Below are 22,097 nucleotides of genomic sequence, written 5' to 3' on the forward strand. Positions count from 1 at the left end.
TAAAGGAGCTAGAAAGTTGTAGTTCTTTCCAGGTGTTTTATACACCAACAATACTGTGAACCATTCGAGGCTGGAGCACACCCTACTCCAGAGACTAGCACATGTCAGAAATGTGCTACTTTCTGATCTGGTTTGGTGAAAGCAGTGACTGGATCTTCTACAAGGCTGGGCTTATTCCAAAAGACAGTAGCTCTGCCATCTTCTGATTCTGACCTAATAGATGCAGGTGGGGTAAGGCCATTGCACATACATATTTCGGAAACGGCTTCCCCTGTGATGCTGAGGCATGTACATGGCTAAAAACTCTCTGAGCTAAAGTGATGTTGCCTCGGGTTGGCTGGAGAAGAGGTAAGCATTGCTTCCTCCTACTTCAACTTTTAAAATGTCTAACAATACCACAAGTTCATTTACATGGGGAAAAATTAAGGAAACTCCGTTAAATGGCTATACATCTTCATTATAATCTACATTTAAAATCTTGAAAAAATTATGAAGTGGTAAATTCTCACCAAAATATAAGAATAAAAAATTCCAATAGGAAACATTAACATCTGAATGTAATTTTTTTTAAAGGCAGTGTCAATACTTGCAAGTAAGTAAACAGTTGTGAAGAAAATGGGTAAAATATTATCAAGAGGCGAATTTAATTTATTTTAAGAAGACAATTTGTAATTTCTACTTTAAGACAAAGACACTAGAAAGAATGATTTTTAAAAATTTCTTTTCCTAAACAGCTGAAAGTAATCTATTCTTCACTGCTGATACGTCTTTTTCCAGCAGAATTTAAGTAAAACCTATTTGAAACACGTCAAAGTTTTATTAGTTATAAACTGGTGGGGGGATTTGGTTTAAGCTTATTTATCAAAATAAATGTTTGTTAACCAAGCAATTTCTATGCTATCCCTGGGGGCACAGTGGCTAAATGACTAACTGCTAACAGAAATGCCGGTGGTCCACACCTCCCATTGGCTCCACGGCAGACAAGGTGGCCATTTGCTTCTGTAAGGATTCCAGCCTTGGACACTCTAGGAGCAGTGCTACTGTGGCATGGAGGCTTTCCACTCAGTCCCATTTGGCTCAATGGCAGTAACGTGTAGTCTGAACACAAAATTGCTTGAGGTTTGTTTGGTTTTCTTTTTGTGGTTTCTTGTTCTTTTTAGGGAAATAATTTAAAGCAAAGCTTCAATGTCCTTAAATTGAGATTCCTATAAATTTATACTAACACCTCCAGTTGGAAAACATAGGTACAAAAAATTAATGATTTAAACTTTTTAGATTTCTTATTGTCTTTTTGTGTACATATAATTTTAATTACATCACTTTGAACAATAGGTAGCTTTTAACTCCAAGAACTTTAAAAGATGAAGATTAATACAACGCGATTCAAGGGTCTATGGCTTAAAGACAAAAAACTATTGTGGAATTACTCCTAAATTATCACGACATTGCATTCTTAGCAGCATTTCAAGTACCCATCTGCGTGGTTTTATCTAATTCTACTTTAATTCCCAAACCATGGAATAACATAATACTTACCCTCTGCCCCAATTGGCAAGAACTGCCAAAGTCAACGATCTTGATTGCACTGCGTTTCGGGTTACAGAGAAGGATATTCTCGGGTTTTAGGTCACAGTGAATGATACTAAGTTCTGGAGTCGCAAGGAAAAGCAGTGCAGTGCACATCTGTTGTGCAAACTTTCGTGTAAGGTTTAAAGAGACACCTCGAAAATTGGTGTTCCTCAACAAGTCATAGAGGTTGTAAGACAGCATTTCAAAAACTAAACAGAGATGGTTTCGAAACATAAAGTGGCGTTTCAAATGCACTGAAAAAGAAGAGAGTTTCATTTTAAATTATACATACCGATAAAAAGCAAAGTTGTGTGTTTTCAAACAATCTGTAATGCTACCATGTCAAATACACAGAAAAATCAAGTGCAAATTTGGCGATCAGAATTCAGCAGCAGCAGCACATTCTTTAAAAAGTACACAATACCTAAATTGCTCAATATTGAATGAAACAGTTGTAGTGTTAGTAAGAAAGAGCTACACTGTAAATAGTATCACCAAAAAATAAGTCACATATGAAAATGAGTAGCAAATAGAGTCTTGAGAAGGTACCATACTCTAGCAAGTTAACCTCCATGTGTAACTGAAGGTCTCTTAACTTCTGGGAGCTCTGGCTCACAACTCTCTATGTCTGGGCTCCACCTACTGGACCTCTGGTTTGCCGCACTTCTTGCTCTAGTGGCAGGAGTCCTCCCTCTGCAGGGGCCCTGGAGCACATCTGCTTTGCGGAGCATCAGGTTCCACTAGCAGTTCTCTACTAACTCCAGCAATAGCAAAAGGAAGAAAATAGATGCCACTGAACCCCATCCTTAGTACAAATGCATCAGTGTTTGAACAACCTGCTATGCTAAATATTTAAGCATATAATCAAAGCATTTGATCTTGCTCATCAAACTGATAAAGGATTAAGATCTTGTGTAAGACTGATGTTTCCAATCAGAGCTCAACCAACAAGAACTTATAAAAAGCTTATGAATGAGGACACAGCACAGAATACATGCTATCACTGTGAACCCTCTAAAAAAGGCTTAATATTCACTAAATTGGGCCAAAGATTGTAGTTTAAGAATTAATCTTGGCTTCGTCACAGATAAACCTATTCAAAATAGTAAAGTGCTACCCTAACGCCCCCTTCACTAGAAAAGAAATTTCCCTTTACCAATCTGAGCAACTGTAACCTGGAATGACACAAAATAACCGTTTGTCAGATTGCCTTCACCGTCGTATTTTAGTATAATAAAAATGTAAGTTTCTTACAGAAACATCTGAAGTAACTAACTTCTCTGTTTTAGTAAGTCTAACAGCTTCTAATGCTGTCACACTCACAGCAGTCTCAGGAGGAAATCAGGGCTCACACTTCCCAAACAGTTCTCATAGCCATTAATACCCTGGCTCACTTCTACTCTCCTGCGCAGTACAAACAGTCAAGCACTCAATTACTACCGAGACCGTGGCAAGTGCCGAAGTGCCTTGGAAGCCAGGATTGGCAATCTCTGAAAGTTCAACATCTTGAAATCCATTGGAGCAATTCTGCTAGGCACACGTGAAGCTGCCAGGAGTCAGAAGCAACTCAACATTAACTAATAGTAAGTTACCGGAAGGATGCTCCTCTGAATTAATAAATTGAACGGACTGACGGATGGGGACGGACACACACACACACACACACACACACACACACACACACACACACACACACACCATTTGTTTCTTTCTATACTGTGTACCATCTAAAATACAAATTCCAAATACTCTATGCACTATTGCTGGATCAAATAACATATAAATTTATGTCCTACAACAGATAGTGTATGGTTTTAACCAACCACTTAAAAATAAAATCAGGATACTTTAGTAAAAAATAATCCATTACTGCATAATTTGTGGTAGTGGGGGACTGCGTTCGTGCTCTCCCCTAAAAAAAAAAAAAAAATCCATTAACTTTAAAAGTTCCAGTCTGGTTGGGGGTACATTATTTATTTACCTATGTAGTATTTCATTTCAGTGTCATGTTTGTTCATGAGCTCAAGAAGTCGCACTTCAATCTGGGCTTGATTCAGAAAAGCCTTCTTGTTCTTTATTATTTTAATGGCAACCCATTCTTGTTCCACACGATCATATGCTTTTACAACCTAAAAGGGGGGTCGGAATAATTAATTTTATTAAACACAATTTCACATGTTACAATTCACTTTATTTGTATATTTTTTAGCTATCATCTAAATGCAACTTTTAAAACTTGAGTTTTTTCCCTGACATTTCTAATTAGAATACTGTTTGTTAAATATAACATCTTGAAAACTGCATAGTAGTTTTAAGTGAAGCCTTTTAATTTCCTTTAAAATATTTATAGTATTTCTTAACTATTATTGAAAATATAATGATCAAAATTAGATGAACTCTTCCGTCAGAAATCAATTTCAAGTCTTGACAATTTTTTTGTTTTTCCCTTACTAAATGACTTTATAAGATTAGTTCACCCAAGTGGCTTTTTTATTAATGAATGAAAAACACCATGGTTTCAGTCTAGTTAATTTCAAAAATGACGATAACTTCAGATTTTAAATTAGAATCTTAAAGACAAAGATTTAATCGTATAAAACAATTCATTTACATATACACACAACACAACTAAGAAAGTTTTATAAAATAAGTTAAATGCCATATCCAGGGAGTTTTGATAGGTACATTAAAATGAGTATTACTTAAAAGGGTAGAAGGTATTTAAACCAATTAAACATGTACCCCTCTCATTTATTTTTTCTTATCTAAAATCAATCTCATAGTATTAAAAATAATAAAAAAGTAAATATAGAGATAAAAGAAAACTAGATTCCTAATAATCAGAAGCAACCACTATTAAGTGATTTTTCAAAGTTATGTGATATAACACTATATGTAGCAACCATGTGAAAGGTCTGGAGTAGAACTCCAAGTGAGCCAATGTGGAAGTTGACAACCACTGGATTAGAAGAGAAGCATGCATGTTCCAAAATCTACATCAATCATGACTAAATATATTGTGCATGATAAATGATAGTAATAGTTCAGCTGAAATAAAATTTGGAAGAAAATGCTATACCACTCATGTCACTCAAATTGTTGACTTTTATATCAGACACTAACATCATATAAAAATATCAAGGTGCCCATAGTATTCTTCTTTCACTGACTATTGACTATCCCAGGAGTTAAATACAATACAGTTGAATCTTATGGTGTCCAGGACAAAGGTCACAACACCTATTTACAGAGGCAGCAAATAGTTAACCAGCTAACAGGTAAACGAATGGTTTCTAACCATTACTTACACAATGAGTTGTTAAAAATATCAATGTCCAGAGCCCACCCAGAGAGATTTTTGACGTAACTGGATTGGAGCCTAGCACTCATACTTTCAGCGCTCCTTTGGCTAAAGCAATGGAGGCATCCCGTCAACAAGGATTTGGCAGTGGATTTAGAGCGCCAGATCAATAGGGTAGACATTATTCTGAAAAGTGCCAGGTCCTGAGACTGAATGTGGACATTCCACAAGGCTACAGTCTAGGAGGAGATTATCATTTTGACCAGGTGAAAAGAAAGTTTGCTATCAAACAGGCCTATATTTTGGCAGGTTCATTGTCGCTCATCGACTCTTAGAAATTAATGTATGAGCGAAAATAAAGGTGATGGAGTGGAGGAAAGTGCTTTGAGTATAAAGATTGAGTATTCTGAGACAGTTAAAATTACGAGATTATATTGCTATAATTTTCATAGCAGGCATCATAAAAATTAGAACAGTATTTCTTAAATGTTATGTGATTTTCCATGGTGGAAAATGGTGATCCTTATATCTACGGTGCTTACTGCCTCAGTTAAGAGCTAAGACTCCAGGAGAGACAGAGAGAGAGAGCATGCGTGCGCTAAGATTCAGAAAGGTAGGCTCAGAGAGCAGACGTAACATCTGAAAAATGGGAGTACGTTCATAGGGAGAATTCCTAAACCATTGAGAACCCTTGATTCAAAAGAAAAACAGGTTATAAATCAAAAAGGGGAAAGAAATCCCTAAGTTACATACAAATCATGGGAAATCAAATGCAGAGGGCCCGACAGAGCTGCTATGGAGTTACAGAAATGACCTAGTAGCCTTGTCCACATTTCTTCACATGGGTTGTACACACATGTATCTGCTAATGAGTCACAGCATGTACTTTGTCCAAAACACAGCTAAAGAATATGGCTTTTTCCTTATAGCTGATGCAATTTTAGTATCTTCTGTGAACTTTGAAAATCCAAATACTTCCGTATCCGCTGTTTAGATTTACAAATATTGAAAGTACACTAATAATATAGCAAATCGGTCCTGGCGGAAGTACAGCCAGACTGCCCGAGACGCTGAGTGAGAACAGTGAGACTTTGTTCTCATGTACTTTTAACATGTTTTCAGTGGGATACGTCACTGGAAATAGAGGGCTAGTCAAAAAGAGGTAGACCCTCAACAGGATAGACAGACACAGTGGCTGAACAATGGGTTCTGACACAGCAGCCACTGTGAAGATTGCAGTGTTCTCTTCTACTGTACGCAGAGTTGCCTAGAACCAGAACTGACCCAATGGAATCCAACAATAATAAAGGGCATCCCAACATGGTGCACTGAGAAGTGTTAACTTATAAAGTCCATCATTTTCCATTACCTGTCCAAAAGAACCTTTGCCTATCAAGGAGTCAATTTCGTAACGATCCATCCACTTCTCCCCGTTTTTTACAATGTAATCATAGTTATCATCGTCATAACCATCATTGTAAACCTTCCGCTCCTTCTTATGACTGGAATCGTCTCCCTGGCCCTGCTGGTGTCTTCGCTTCTTTTTTGCATAGTAAACCTGAAATCGAATATATAGTATTAATTGTATAATTTAAATCAAGTAGCAGAGTATATATCAAAACTATAGAGGAAGACATCTTTTTATCTAGAGATAATGGACACAATTTTCATCTTTGGATCCAAAATTTTAAAAATAACTAATTTTCAACAAATGACATTTGAATTATGAAAATAACATTGACATAACCAATTAAATTTAAAATATCTATAATGAAATTCTTTTTCTAGATACAATGGTAGTATGAAGAGGTGACAATACACCATATATATTCGAGTATAAGCCGACTTGAATATCAGTCGGGGCACCTAATTTTACCACATTAACTGCATTAAAAATGTGCTGGAAAAACTCGGCTTATACACAAGTTTATATGGTAGTTCTAGGCAAAAGTTTTCATTTTAGAAACTGGGAAACTGGATTAAAGACCCTCATAATAGATTTTAAACAAGTTTCTAAGACCAGGAAAGAGTAATAAGGTAAACTAGTCAGCAAGCAGTTCCCAGTAACTGGTAATTAATTTTAAGAAAAATATAAATTATGGTTTATAGAATAGTATCAGGAAAACACTAGTTGCAATAAGAAGACATTTTTTAAACTAACTGCAACGAAGCTACTTTGACAATTTACTTGGTATTTCCAGATAATAAAAAACTAAAGTCATTTGTGCTGGCAAAAAGTCAAATTATGACACAAGTAATTCAAAGTGCTGTGTTGTCGATTTTCATCTTATTTACTGCCACCAAAAAGGCTTTCAAACACCTTACAAGGAAAGAAACAAGTGGTACAAGACACACGAAGTTTTTGTTTGCTTCTAATTTAAAAAAAAAAATCATTTTATTGGGGGCTCTACAACTCTTATCACAATCTATACATACATCCATAGTGTTAAGCACACACACGAAGTTTTAAAAGACAATTGAAAACCACAGGAATATAAGAACCAAATAAAACCGGGTCCCATGTATATACCTGACTAGTAAATATGCGTGTGACTTTCTTGATACGCATGATAAAGTAGAGAGAGGTCTATAAAATGTAAGCAAAACTCTAACACATGCACACACTGTTACATATAGCCTTGTTACTGCCCTCCTTCTTAAAAGGAGAGAGTTAATATAAACATGCAAGCTCAGCTTATTTTGGGGTCCTTGTTAACTTTTTTTTAACCTAGTTATAGTTCTGTTATCCACAAATCAATAACTTACCAGCCTTCATAGAAATTATTATATGACAATTGTCATAAATAAGTTTCAAATGCTCGAGTAACTTTGCTACTTATCGATTTATTACAAGATAGATACTTTAATAACCAGTCAACAGTCTTACCTCATTAATATGCTTGTATGTTTTGATCAAGTCAACAGAAAGTTTTCTCAGGGGAGCGGTCGCTGGGTCACGGAAGGTTTGGGGCATCCGCCTCTGTAACATGACAATATCAGGCATCACCTTAAATAGACAGAAAAGACTAGCACTTTAAACTACACAAAATTATATAAATTCCCTCTTCTGTGACTTGTGTACTGCCAAAAACAAATTAACAAAATGCTGCAGTGAAAGATAGTATGTTCTCTCTCAAAGTTATCTCTTCCATCTCATGAAATATGAAAATTATGTGGTCAGTTGCTCAAGTCTTCAAACTATTTGCCCAAATTAAACAGGGGCATTCTATCTCTCTCTGATCCAGGAACCATGCATGATGCTGCCCAAAGGGCCACCTCAGCATTCAGTTAGCCCAAGGAAAATTTCTTCTGAAATATATTCCTAAAAGCAGTCTTTGTTCAAAGCACCCAAAGACAAACCCAACCAATTTTCAGCTTCCTAAGGTAAGATTTCATGAATCAATTGGCACCAAAAAAAACCCTCCAGGTTAGCAGGATAGCTCCAACCCCTTTAAAAGTTTGGCGCTGAAGAAATTCATGTACCTACAACATATCCTGCCTACCAACAAGTATCTGCCCTCTGAAAAGCAGGGTTCAATCAGTTCTTGTAACATAATTAAGTAAAAATATGTCTTCAATGGTAACGGTTCTCTAACCTAGCTCCCACCCCCAATATTCGCTTCCCCCATCTCAGCTTTACTATTCCCCAGAGCATGTATCACTAACTGGTATACTATATATTTATTTGTTTTTCTGTTGAATTTATTTTATCCTGCAGTTTTCACTCTAATGACAAAACCTCATGTGTTCACTGTTGTCTGGCACATGTGTCCAATAAATATTTGCTGGTCTAAATATTAACCTAACCCACTCTAACAAATAAGGCGGCAGGCAGGCTACAAGAGAAGAGAAGACAGACCAAAAAAAACTAGCCGTCATCTAAGTGGTTTGAAAAATGATATGTTTGTAGCACTTACCTAAGTGCACCTTCTCTTCTAAATTGATACCCTTTCTCATGTTCTTTTAGATATAATTTGAGAGAAAGCAAAAGTGATTTTAACTATGTCTGATAAGATCATTGTAATTAGTTTTCAAAATCAGAATTATTTTAAATATATATTATTTCTTTAAGAGGTAGAGCTAAGTTGATAAAATATTGCTTGCTTACACTGTTCAATAGACTTAATTTAGTGAATAGACAAATCATTAATAAGCATGTCAATTCTTTTTATGAGAAGGGTTGCTGTAAGCATTTAAGGTGATGAAAGAGGCTTCCCTTAACTTTTTCTCTTGTTAACTGTAAACTCTCATACAGGTAATGTACTTTTTAAGTCCTTTCTTGGACTTAGAAAAGTCTCGCCTTGCCTCAATATAAAGTTTCACAAAGTTTGAATATGTGAAATGTTTCCTTACAAACTAATGGAACTGAAGACCGATTTTTTTTAATGATAGCAAGATCATGTACTACTTTCAATAACTTAAGTATTACCCTTGCCACCATTTCATCAGTATGGAGCTTTAAGACTCTTGACCAAGATCTTAGGGTCTTGGGAAGGACCCAACTAAAACAAGAACAACGGAGTCTCTCATCAAACCCATCGCACTCATACCAAGAGTTCCCCGCCAACTGTAGGCTCTGCTCTGCCTCTCTCATAGACCATCTATTAAAGGCTTAGTAGGAGGGGGCTTGAATACCAATGAAGTATGTGCTATTATTAAAATGAGCTATCTACAAAATTGAGTGTGTTTCTTTACATTTTAACTTGCCGATTGACAATGCCACTGATCTCTCAACTATCTGGAAGAAGAAAATAAATCAGGAGTAATTATGTTCACATAAAATACCAAAATCATACCACCAAGAAAATAATGGTAAATGAATAATCCATACAGGAGGGTGTAGGTGTATATGAATGTAACTTTACGAAACAAAATTAGATTTCCACAGACAATGTATGAGTGTGCTATGGGCTTGCTTGTCACATCACAAAATATCATTAAGTTTTTCCACCCTTATTAAAATTCTGTCTACACTGGCCAAGTTAATTAACGAATTATCAGTACTTTAAAACTTTTCCTAGCTATCAGGCAATCAAAGTTACTGTTTTAGAAGGCATCTTGCATTGTAACACAGATGCATTCTCTCTCCCAAAAACTGGCCTTCAAAATATATTTGAGCTTCAAATAGCATTTAAACATGGTAAAATGCACAAAATATATGGAAAGCGCAAAGTAATTTCTACCAAGTAACAAATACTCCTTTTGCAAACTTTCATTGTGATTTCATGTTAGTTAGTCAAACGTTCTGTTTACAGTATTATGTGCTGCCATAAACACTAATCTGGAATTAGAAAATAACTTTTCCACGTATCCAGTTGTAAATATAGACTAAGACAACATAAAGCCAGCTCTAAACATTGATGCACTTTCTACTTCTTGCTCCTCTCAAAGAAGACTGTGTAGTAGCATAGCAGCTTCCACCCGACCCAACACCCCAACGCGACAGCAAGTTCATGGAGCTCCAGGTCAGGAACTAGCAAAGCTGCAGGGAAACTAGCGCCCCAGCCTCTTTCTCCTTCTCCTTCTCTCTCTCCCACACACACAGACAGTCATACATACTGTCCCCACTGTAAAATGCACAGTTGATGAGATGGCATCCTGCTGCCCCAAAACTAAATGAATGTTAGAAATACACATATCCTTAATGCTCACCCTATAAACTCTTCACACAGGCTACAGAACATAAGAGCAAGCGTAATTTGCACCTCCTGTTTAGATCAGTTAATAAGAGTTAACCAGCACCAATACTTTTTTTCTAAAAAGATTCCATAATGTTAAGTGCCAAAATTCTATTTAAAAGTTATTTGCTCGTTTAATATGATCTAAATCACTTTTTATTTATTTTTACCCCATATTATCATACATAAGGAAGTAGTAGAAATACTACGGTCTACATCTTTCTTGCTATTTTGACAGATATAAAGAAAAAATTGGCCAGCTTATGACATGTCAGACATTAGAACCAGAAAAGAACACGGCAATGAGAGAAGGCTTTCAGGAACCTAGTCTACTTCCTTCCATACTTGGAGAGGCCACACACAGATGACAGTCAGTGCCTCTGCTGTGGAGAATATATGAAAAACAGCACCCTGCCGAGAGGTAGTTTCTCAACAAGCAGGCAAATTAGCCAGCAAACGTTTTGTTCCTTAAAAGCATGGTTGCAAATGCATCATTGTGCTGTTATTTCTTCCTAGATACCCAAAGGACGCTTGCCTGGTATATACTTTCCAAACTTAAGTGAACGTTCTGACCAACTGCTCCAATTCTTAAACACATGCTTCAATTCTTAAATTCTACACTGTGCCATCAAAACATTGCATGGAACAAATAAGACTCCTAAGTACTACCATAATTCACCTTTTTACTAACTATTTAGCTGTTAGGTTAATAAATTACACTTTATAAATGTAATGCCAGCTTACAAATTGGTAAATTTTTATTCTAATACACACAAGGGCATTTCCTTAAAAGATGTTACATAACACTGTATTCAACAGCTTATTAAAAACCGATTTTCCTGAATTCAGGAAGACACGGCTTTCTTGTTGTACAAATAACCCAGTATTAGAACTGCCTTTTAATTTCCAAAATGTTTGGGCATCACTTAATATATTAAAAGGTTTAAAGAAAACAGTGACATTCCAAATCCCTAAGACCAGCTATTTTTGTGCTCATTATATGTCGAATAAAGTGATAAAAGAAACCTGACATCTATAGCTAGTAAGAAAACTTCCCCTTGAAACAAATAGTTAAGGAAGATTTTAAACACACACACAAACACACACAGGCACACACACACATCAAAAGATTCCAGCACTCATTAAAAAATGTGCTGCATGTCTGGTCTAATTACTAGAAATGAACAATATGGTTAACTTACAGGGATTTCCTTAGGAATTTTAAGACGCTATGTATCTATTTTTGTCAATGTCTAATTAAAAGTCTATAATGGAATAAAATCACCTCTGTAAGTTTGCTGTTCTAGAGTTTGACTTGTTTTCCTCTAACTTTTACATTATTCTGTTTAACCACCTTCCTGCTAAAATAGGCTTTTTCCTTAACTTTTTTTATCCTAACCAATATTCTTTAGAATGAACTTTTATCTACTCTAGAAAGGGAGTTGGTTATGTTTGTGACAATTGAAAGAATGTAAAAAATAAATAGACAATAAACTCTTAGATGCAAACTTCTTAACAACATGTTTTACTAATCAAGTAATTTTATGTGTCATATAAAGCTAATAAAAGCCATTAAATAATGCTGCCTATTTGATAATCCAGAGTTTCAATCAAACTACCATTCAGGCAACTGTTTCTGGATACATCATAAACTTACCTGGTTAGTTAGAGGTTGCTGGATCTGGTCAGAATAAGATAAGGCAGAAACCTGTTGGTCACTTAAGTTTGGCTGGCGACGGTCACTGTACTGATGTGAATGGGGCATCTGTCCAGCCATCTGAAGGCCAGCAGCATGGAATGAAAACGACGGTGCAAGCCGAACAGATGAAGGTTTGCATGCTGAAGTCTCTCCTCCTACGAGAAGATAATAAGTGACCTTTAAGGAAGTGTTCATATCCTAATATTCATATCATTTGACATATCTAATAGATCGTTCAGTGAGGACTATAGGATCTCCAAGAATTTTTTTTAATTCTTCAGAAAGAAACAGGAATGTCATTCAGTATAATTGTGTATTAAAAGGTATAAAATATATAAATTGACACATTTGTATTAAGAGAAAACTATCAAGCAAATGTTTTTATAAATAAGAATAAACTGTAGTACTTGTTTTCATATGAGATTTCCTCCAATTGAGAACTATAATGTTAAAGAAATCATCTCTGAATTCTTGAGAATAGCCTCTCTCATGGATCAGCTCCTCAAAGATCAACTAAAATAGATTCGACTGAAGAATGGCCTTACTCCTGACAGTTACAGGACAACCAGAACTTCCAGCATTCCTCGTTTCTGTCATAATGGTGCTGTCTACTGACACAGATTGAGCAGCCATAGGACATTGGAATACTCTGGACTCTTCTTGAATAATCAATCTCTACTAAAGAGGACCCCCTCTATATATGGCCAATCACAAACTATAGCCAAAAGGCAATGGTCATTAAACTTTGCAGACCCCAACAGTTGCAGTCACGTGAATGTACAGCTAACTACTGCCACCCAGCAGACCATTCTATTGAACACCAAGATACTCCTTTCCACCATCTACTACTGTTGGGGAGAAAACAAGAATGGGCCCAACAGTGAAGAGCACGATGCAGCAGCCTGGTTGCATGGTTTGAAATCCTGGCTCCACTAAATAACAGCCTCACAGATCTTGTTTCCCCATCTATAAAAAATGGTGGATGATGGTAAGAATATGCACCTCAAAAGGCTGTTGGGAAAGTTAAGCACTTTAATATATGAACATAGAACAACCTAGAAATTGGCAACAATGGTTCAATGTAACAGCAATAACTACATAGAAAATGGATGCTGGTGCTAGCACCCATTTCTTGTGGCACACAGACTGTTTGGATGTTGAAAAGATGTCTCAAACCGAAGAGAGAAAGGCTCAAGTCCCCACAAAATATACATTCTACTTTTGTTTCCTATTGACCCTGTTTTCCTATCTAGTCATCTGAATCAAAAAAAAAAAAATCTGAGTCGTATCAGAGTTCTTTTCCTCCATAGCCCAACCTCATAAAATATTACCGATTCCATCTCTTATTGAAAACTCAAACACAACCTATTCATCTCAAGGGCAGTATTTCTCACTTGAATTACTAAAACCATTTCCTAAAAGGTCTGTCTTGTACTGTATCCAATTAAAAACTCCCCTTATTTCTTTTAAAAGAAGGCCATAGTTGACTCCGGCTTACATAAACCCTAGATAGGGTTTTCAAGACTATAAATCTTTACTGGAGTACACAGCCTCATGAAGCAGCTGGTGAATTTAAACTGCAAACCTCCAGTTAGTACCACACCTTTTATCCTACACTGCCCACCAGGGTTCCTTTACGTGACCAATAAGTAACTGTTGGATACATAAAAAGGATAGGATACCGAAGATCACAGATGGATATAACTTTTTTAATTATTATACTACTCATAATAAAAAAGTTTACTCAATCCAATTATTACATGAGCAATTCAGTTCAGTTAATTTTTTTTAAATCACCGGAATTTATCCTATGAAAATGTGTACCAAGACTTCTATTATTCTTTGAAATATTAAGAAATTGAAAACCCATATGCTAATCAATGTCCCCCCCCCCCGCACGCACCCCCAGCTAAATCTATGTTCTATACCAGCAACCACATCGAAAACAACCAGGAAGGAATACAAATAAACAAATGTATATGAGAGCTAATATTAAAAAGACTAAAACCTTTAATAGCAAATTACTTAATCACTCTGGACCTTAGGTTCCCTATATACAAAGCAGACCAATATAAAACATGATAACCTTCTCCTCCAAGGGTTGCAAGGTTTAAATTATACACCCCAAGTAGGCGATTTGAATTGAGCTTGGCACATTGCAAGCACTTTTTAAACATTAGCTTCAATTTCTGTTATCAGTATAATCATCATATAGTATATGGCAATAGTTTAGTGTAATGTAAACAAAATTGTTGTATTAGGTATCATCCAGTTGGCTGCAATTGATAGCAACTTCATGTACAAAAAGGAAACAAGAGTGGGTTATACGCCATCCTCACAACAGTTCTTATGTTGAATGCAGCCAGCCATTGTATCAATCAATCAATCAATACATGTTAACAAGGGACTGCAGCCTCCCTCTTCTTTGCTGCCCTGCTACTTTACCAAGAATAGTGTACTTCTCCAGGGTACATGAGATGAAGTCTTGCCCTCCTGGCCTGTCAGGACCATTTTGGCTGCACTTCTCCCAAGACAGAATTGTTTATTCTTGGCAGTCCACGTGCTTTCAATATGCTTAGCCAGCCCCATCAATCAAATGCCACTTCTTCCGTCTTCTATAGTCACTGGCCAACATTCAGATGCACATGAGGCAAATGAAGCTGGAAATACCATGGCTTGGGTCAGGTACACCACCTTAGTACTCAAAGTAACAACTGCCTAGCTTTTTTAAACAGCTTCAACCTGAACTTACATATAAGCACTGATGGTCTGGTTCCAGTCAGTCCCTGACCTGGTTTTAGATGCTGATATTGAGCTTCTCCATCATCTCTTCACACAGAGGTAGTCAATTTGATTTATGTATATTCCATCTGGAGAAGTCCCCTTTTGTGCTGTTTGGGAAACATTTCACAATAAATAAGTAGTTGGTTGGTCTTGTAGAATTCTATCATGTAATCTTGGGCTTCATGTCTATTACCAAAGCCATTATTTACCAACTACTGTTCTCTGTCCGCAACTTTTGCATTCCAATTGCCAGTAATTATCAATGCATCCTGATTGCATATTTGATCAATTTCTTGAAGTCGTTGGTAGAATTCTTCAACTTCACTGTTAGTTTTGGTGGTTGCTGCAATAAATTCGAATTACAGTTGTAATTGATTGAATTTCCTTGAAGGTGGTTAGATAAACTCCTATCACAGACAGCACAGTACTTCAAGATAGATCTTGAAATGGTCCCTTTTGGTAAAATATGCAACACTATTCCTCTTGATTGCGCCATTCCCAGCATAATAAATGATATAATTCTCTGATTCAAAATGGCCAACACCAGTTCATTTCGATTTAAATGCATTCTATTTCGTTTTTTAAAACTTCCAATTTTCCTAGATTCTTACATTCTAAGTTGTGATTGATGTTTACAATGTTTTTTTCCTAATTTTTGAGTCATGCAAATGAAAGTCCCAAAGGCTGTACTCCCACTGGCTTTATTCCATCCATGTCAATATGGTAGACTTAGAGAAGGCAGTTCTTCCTCAGTCATATTTTGTTTGAGCCTTCTGGCCTGAGGGGCTCATCTTCTGGCACTATCCTTGACAACGTTCCCATTCCGTAGGTTTACTGTGGCTAATTCTTCAGAAGTGGGTAATTATATCGTTCCTCACTATCTGTTCTTAGTCGAGAGGCTCTGTTGAAACTTGGGTGACTGCTGGCATGACAAAGCTTGCAGCATCACAAAAGTCACCACAGGGAGACAAACGGACAATTTTAGAGTTGTTTTATTTACCAGGAAAAATAAAAATGACAATATACAAATTTTAGAGCTGTTAAATCTTTGTAGTAATGCTTTTCATCTTAAAGTATTTCTCTGATATTAATGACTATACCAAACTTTTACTTTATCAGTCTCTGTATCATGTCTTCTAACCATTTTTAAATCTTACCATCTCTGTCCTTAACAGTATGGAATAGGTTCTAGAAACTGACAAGCTATTTGTTCTAACCAATTTATGTTCCCCCAATACCAACAATATTTTTTCATTATCTTCTTAACTTATAAAAAGAAGCCCTAGAGGTATAAGAGATTGTGTGTTAACCTGTTAACTGCAGGGTGAGCAGTTTGAGCCACCAGATATTCCTAGAGGAAAAGGTGAGGTTTTCTGCTCCCATAAAGAGTTACAGTCTCAGAAACAAAAAGGGAAGGTGCACTTTGTCTTATATGGTCAGTATGGGCTGGAACTGACTCGATGTCAATAGGATTGAATTTCCTCGTTACAGAATATAATATAAATTGTCCCTTATTTAATATAAAAATATTGCCCTTTTACCTAATTCTTTCTTTATATAAAGTCACAACACATTACTGTTTTATACTGCAATATTCATTTTTTTACCCAGTTGTTCTACAATCTTCTCTACATCTTCCTTCCTAAACAAAAATGCTCTTCACAAGTCTGATAGTGACAAACTATTTTATTCTAAAAGCAAACTTTATTTCTACCTTATTTTTTTAAAAATAAATCATTTTATTGGTGGGGGTTTCTCCTCTTCTTATAAAGAATATTTTTGCTGGGTATAAAATTCTACATTGATTGTCAAGTACTTTTAGTATTTTAAAACTACAACATTATCTTCTGGCTTCCATTGTTTTTGTCAAGAAAGTAGCTAGCTAGTCATCTCATTTCACGCACCCACCCTTGAAAGAATCCCTTTTCTCTGGCAGTAGATTAAACCTATCCATGTTTTTTAACTTCAGTTTCTGTATATTCTGTTCAAGAAGACTCAGTTCTCTGCTAAAATTCTCAACCCGGTCTTCTGCTTCCTAGAATATATTAAGCATAAAAAACTCAAAATATTTACTGCTGAGTAGATGCTGATTCATTCAAACTCTGTCAGTTTCTGAGGCTGTAATTTTTTAAAGGAGTAAAAGTCCAGTCTTTCTCCCACAAAGTTACTGGGGTTTTGAACTGCCTATCATTCAGATCACAGTCCAACTCATAACCACTATACCATAGTAATATTTAAATCTCTCTGATATTCCATAATTTAGATCTCATTAATTTTTTCTATCATTTTAATATTATGTATAATTATTTCATTAAGAATAAAAATATAAGGAAAATTCATAAAGATAATTTGAGTCCTAAGTATTACATTTATCCAAAATGAGTGTGTGTTTTTTAACAGCAGGTAGTTTGGGATCTGAGCAGTGAGAAACTATGATGATTTAACGGAGGGCAAAGTAAACCCTTATTCTTATGCCCTTGGGGCATCAATACAAGCACTGAGAGCATCTCGGATACTTTTTGTCAGGCCCTGTCATACATTTTTATATATGCAATCCTGTTAAGTGCAAGGCTATGCTCCACTTTTTAGTCTTTCAGGGGATTCTTCCACAATTAGTTGTACATACTCTTGAAAAGAAAAGTGGTCTCAAATACCAGGCTCGCCTCTCTGAGTTTCTTTCTCTACATTTTGACCCCATAATTCTTCGCTGCCTTGCCATTGTCTCTCATGGCTGCTAACATTCAAACATTTTGTTTTGCAGATTTCCTAGTTCACAGAGATAGATTGGTTCAAATAACAGCCAATCAAGAATGGAAGCATAATTCTTTTACACCTTTTTTTAAAGAAAACCGTCAATATACCTATAAATATAAAATATATTTGTTAAGTCACACACCTAAGTATTAGCAATCATATTTCGATGATAAAAATGAAGAGTAGATTTTTTCTCTCCTGTGATTTTTAAAATTTTCTCTATATTTTCTGCAATGAAGAGTTTTTTATTTATCTAATCATATGACTGATTTTGTAAAATCTTACCTGTGTGGCTTTGCCTAATGGCACCTATTCCAATCACAAAGAATATCTCTTCTGTGCTGTATATACCCTATTGTATTCTAGTGTTCTTATGCTTCAGTCATGTATTACACACATTATTAGTTACATGAAGTCTGTCATATCTTCATTACAAGAGAGAAAGCTTTGTAAGAGCCATGCATTTTTCCATGCTAACCAATCACTAGCACATGATAGGAGTCAGAGAACACAAATCAATGCAACCAGGTAAATAAGGCAAACTGCCAGAATTTCATCTGTACTGTCGTTTACAGGGCTCTGGTGAGACTTCTTTTCACACTGGATGGATGTTGTTTTTTGCCCATGCCCTGTTCATGGTGAATTATATTTGAGATAATCTCAAAAGAATTTTTATAGTGAACAGATCTTAATGATGTTTAATACATGCATCTTTTCAAAGGCTAAGTTTGATAGTCATGACAAATGGAAACCCTATTCCATTTTTTAAATGTTTAACTATAGAGTTACATTAGCTTAACCTCAATACCAGCTCCAGCTATTCTGAAATTCGCATTTACCACGGGACGTCCAGAACAAGCTTTGACATCAACGGACCGTTCACCTTTTTAGAAATGAGAAAACCATTTGTACACTTGAGTTTTCCCATAGTGCTGTCCTGGTAAGCGGGGTTCAACATCACAACAGTTTCTGGGGCTTTTTTCCCAAGCAGGAAGCATAATTTCACAGTGGTACACTGTTCTCTTATATCAGCCATCACAAAAACTATGTTCAAGTGAAACCGCTTTTACAAAAATATTCACTGCGACCAAAGAGAACCTTCCCAGGCAATGCCCATGTGCACTAACTCAGAGCAAGTTGAGTTGACTGATCCTTGCAGGAGTGGATACAAAAGCTCCGCCCAGCAGAGTTTTTTTTTTCTTCTTCGGGGGGTGCCCCCTCGTATACATTACTGAGAACAAGGCAATTTATTAAACTACAAAATTCCTTCAACACTCTCAAGTATCGAGTTTTCCAAAAATTTCTAGCTAACTCCCTACTTCCTTTGCCTCTCTGACACTACTTAAACTTTATCAAGGTTATCACATTCTGCCAAGATTACTAACCAATCCCTAGCTATGTTTCATTTATTCCACACCCTCAGTAACCTATACATCGCCAACAGGCAAATCATATCAGAAACGTTTTACTAATCTTCCCTCAAATTCAAGTACTCAAACTATCAGCCTTCTATCTTATTTGATGGATGTCTTCATTATACTACAGCAGAGCTCAGACGCCAGGAGTCACAGTATGAGACAGAACAGTGACTGAGCAGTAAACTTCTCTGCCTATAGAGCAAGTAAAGCTGCTCGGGGGTAGGAAGTTGGACTGTAGAGTGGGATGCCTCTGGGCACTTCATTGTGGGGAGCTGAGTAGCAGATCCATGGAACTGGAACCGACCAACCCTTACCAGCAGAGTAGTATGCCCATTGAGCATTTACTGGCAGCCCTGAAAGATCTTCATGACACTGCCCAAGTTTGCAGGGCAGAGGCAGGAAAAGAAGTCCCGACTTAACAACTGTATCTGCCCATTTCTCACATGAATTTTAACATATTATATTTCCTAATAAACACCATAATAGCATACTGTGTGGTCTTTGCAATGCAGAATTGAACCAAATCACATATAGAACTGTTGGAGGGATGGCTGATGTCAGAATAAGGCAAAAGAGCATGTCTGATCTCTGCCTTCTGACAATCAGCCTTGGGGAGCTGAAGAAGGTCAGATGTGGCCACCATCCCATTTCATCAATCCCCTACATCTATTCTCTTACCTCATTTATCAAATAATATAACAGAATCTCAAAGAAGTTTAGTGATTTGATCCATTGCTAATCACAGGCCAAACTAAAAGCCAGATCTTTCCGATTTCCCCATGGTATGTTGTAAAATACCAAGTATAATAAGCAATAGGATATAAGCGTGTGTTTCACTTTATGAGTCTTCATTATTTGAATTAAATTTTCTAGACACTTACTACAAAGAAAACTGGCATTTTCTGGCGTGGATGACAATGTCACTCAATCTGTAACAATGCTTCCAAAACAATACTATCCCTGACAGTCCTAATTTCTAGCAATTCATCAGGTAGTACTAATACTGCTCAAAAAGCTAATACTGAAAAAATGAAATTGTTCATCTCCATTTTTTAAAAGTTGCTGCCAAACAAATAGCAAATGTTCTAAATATATAAACTGCATTGACTACACACTAGACTACAGGGATTTCTTTTCAGGGATTTCAAATATTTATATGTGCGTGTGTGTATGTGTAGTGTTGTTGCTGATAGGTGTTTTAATGATTCAGTTCTGCCTCATAGCTCCCCTATGCACAACAGAACAGAAACACTGCCCAGTCCGGTTACATCTTCAGAAATGTTATTTTTTTTAGTCCATTATTGCAGCTACTGTGTCAATGCATCTTGTTGAAGATAATCTCTCTTTTTTTGGTGGGTTGGGGGAGTGGCTAACTCTGTTTTACCAATCATGATGTCCTTTTCCGGGGACTGGTCTCTCTTCAAGTAGAAAGTATGTTAGATGAAGTCTCGTCATTCTCATTTTCAAGAGCATTCTACTTATAATTCTTCCAAGGTAGATTTATTTTTCTGGCAATCCATGGTACTTTCAGTATTCTTCACCAAAAAATGTAATTCAAATACATAGATTCTTCTGCTATCTGCCTTATTCATCAACCAACTTTCACAGGCTTATGAAGTAACTGAAAATACCACGACTTGGGTCAGGTGCACCTTAGTCCTCAAAAGTGACATCCTTACTCAACATTTGTCACAGCTCTCTTGTGCAGCCAATTCACCCCCATGCAATGTCATTTGGTTTCTTGACTGCTGCTCCCATGAACACTGATTATGGATGGATCCAAGTAAAATGAAATCCTTGACAACTTCAATCTCTCTTTCCTATCATGATGCTCTCTATTGGTCCAGCTGTGAAGATTTTAGCTAAGTCTCTAAGGGAAAATTCCCCCTAAAAAAGGAGGGAAATAAAGATGCTTATGTGAAAAAAAGATGGTTCACATTTTGGATGTATTACCAGGAATGCCCAGTCCCTGAAAAGGACATCATATTTCGCAGACGGTGGGTGAAAAAGAGGACCCTCTATTCACGATGGAATGGCACAGCAACTATCAACAAAGAGCGCAAACATAACAATTTTAAGGATAGCACAGGACCAAGCACTGTTTCATTTTATTGTACGTACATAGGGTGGTTATAAAACCGGAATCAACTTGACCGCACCTAACAACAACGTGGGAAGAAACCTTCAAGGTAACAAAGGCGCGTACTGCCATCGAGTAGATTCCAATTCCTAGAGACCCTGTGGGTTTTCCTAGACTCTTTATGGGAGTAGAAAGTCTTCTCTTTTTCCTGCACCAGTTGGTCGTTTCAATCTGCTGACCTAGGAGTTAGCAGCCCAACAAGTATGACTACACCACCAAGGCTCTTTTGAGCTCCTTGATAGAAGAGACAATTCCAATTTTAATGATGATTGGAAATAAAGGCAAACAAGTGACCTAGAAATGAATTAATAAGTTCATGAAGAACTTTCGTTTACCTCTTTACCACTGACATCAAGGATCATGACACCAGTCATGCGGTTTACGTCCAATAAATATTTTCTCAGTGCAAGAATGAATTGAATTCTTCAAGAATATTTACATACTTGAAGGGAGGGGGAACAAAGGGGTATGGATACTTGTGGGTGGGAAGGAGTTGACAGGAATAAATAAGAAAGAAATATCCTAAAAATGAGTGACCTGTGAGTCAAAAATAAAGTACAAAATTACAACACAGGCTAGAGCTACTGCTTTAGTTTGTCTCTTGCCCATCTTTTCTACGGTATCCCTGATGGTATAGTAGTTATACTTTGGCCTGCTAAATCAACATCAGCAGTTCAAAACTACCAGTCAATCTGCAGGAGAAACACGGGGGGATTTCTAATTCTGAAGTTACAGTCTCAGAAACCCACAGGGG

At 36.5% G+C, this 22,097-nt stretch overlaps 1 protein-coding gene across 3 annotated transcripts in view; it reads right to left on the bottom strand.

The window, feature by feature from the left end:
- The window catches only part of DYRK1A (dual specificity tyrosine phosphorylation regulated kinase 1A), a 121,065-nt gene that overhangs the window by 22,898 nt on the left and 76,070 nt on the right, over positions 1 to 22,097 (bottom strand). For 2 of the 3 annotated variants that reach the window (XM_075542295.1, XM_075542294.1), the window contains exons 3-7: positions 12,206 to 12,402; positions 7,758 to 7,877; positions 6,240 to 6,428; positions 3,551 to 3,698; positions 1,537 to 1,823 (exon numbers count right to left, since the gene is read on the bottom strand). In XM_075542295.1, coding sequence (XP_075398410.1) covers positions 1,537 to 1,823; positions 3,551 to 3,698; positions 6,240 to 6,428; positions 7,758 to 7,877; positions 12,206 to 12,402 — 941 coding nt within the window. The remainder of the gene's footprint in view (positions 1 to 1,536; positions 1,824 to 3,550; positions 3,699 to 6,239; positions 6,429 to 7,757; positions 7,878 to 12,205; positions 12,403 to 22,097) is intronic. The other variant, XM_075542296.1, reaches the window with a different exon arrangement.

The sequence above is a fragment of the Tenrec ecaudatus genome, chromosome 2, assembly GCF_050624435.1.
Source record: "Tenrec ecaudatus isolate mTenEca1 chromosome 2, mTenEca1.hap1, whole genome shotgun sequence".
In the NCBI taxonomy this organism is placed as follows: domain Eukaryota; kingdom Metazoa; phylum Chordata; class Mammalia; order Afrosoricida; family Tenrecidae; genus Tenrec; species Tenrec ecaudatus.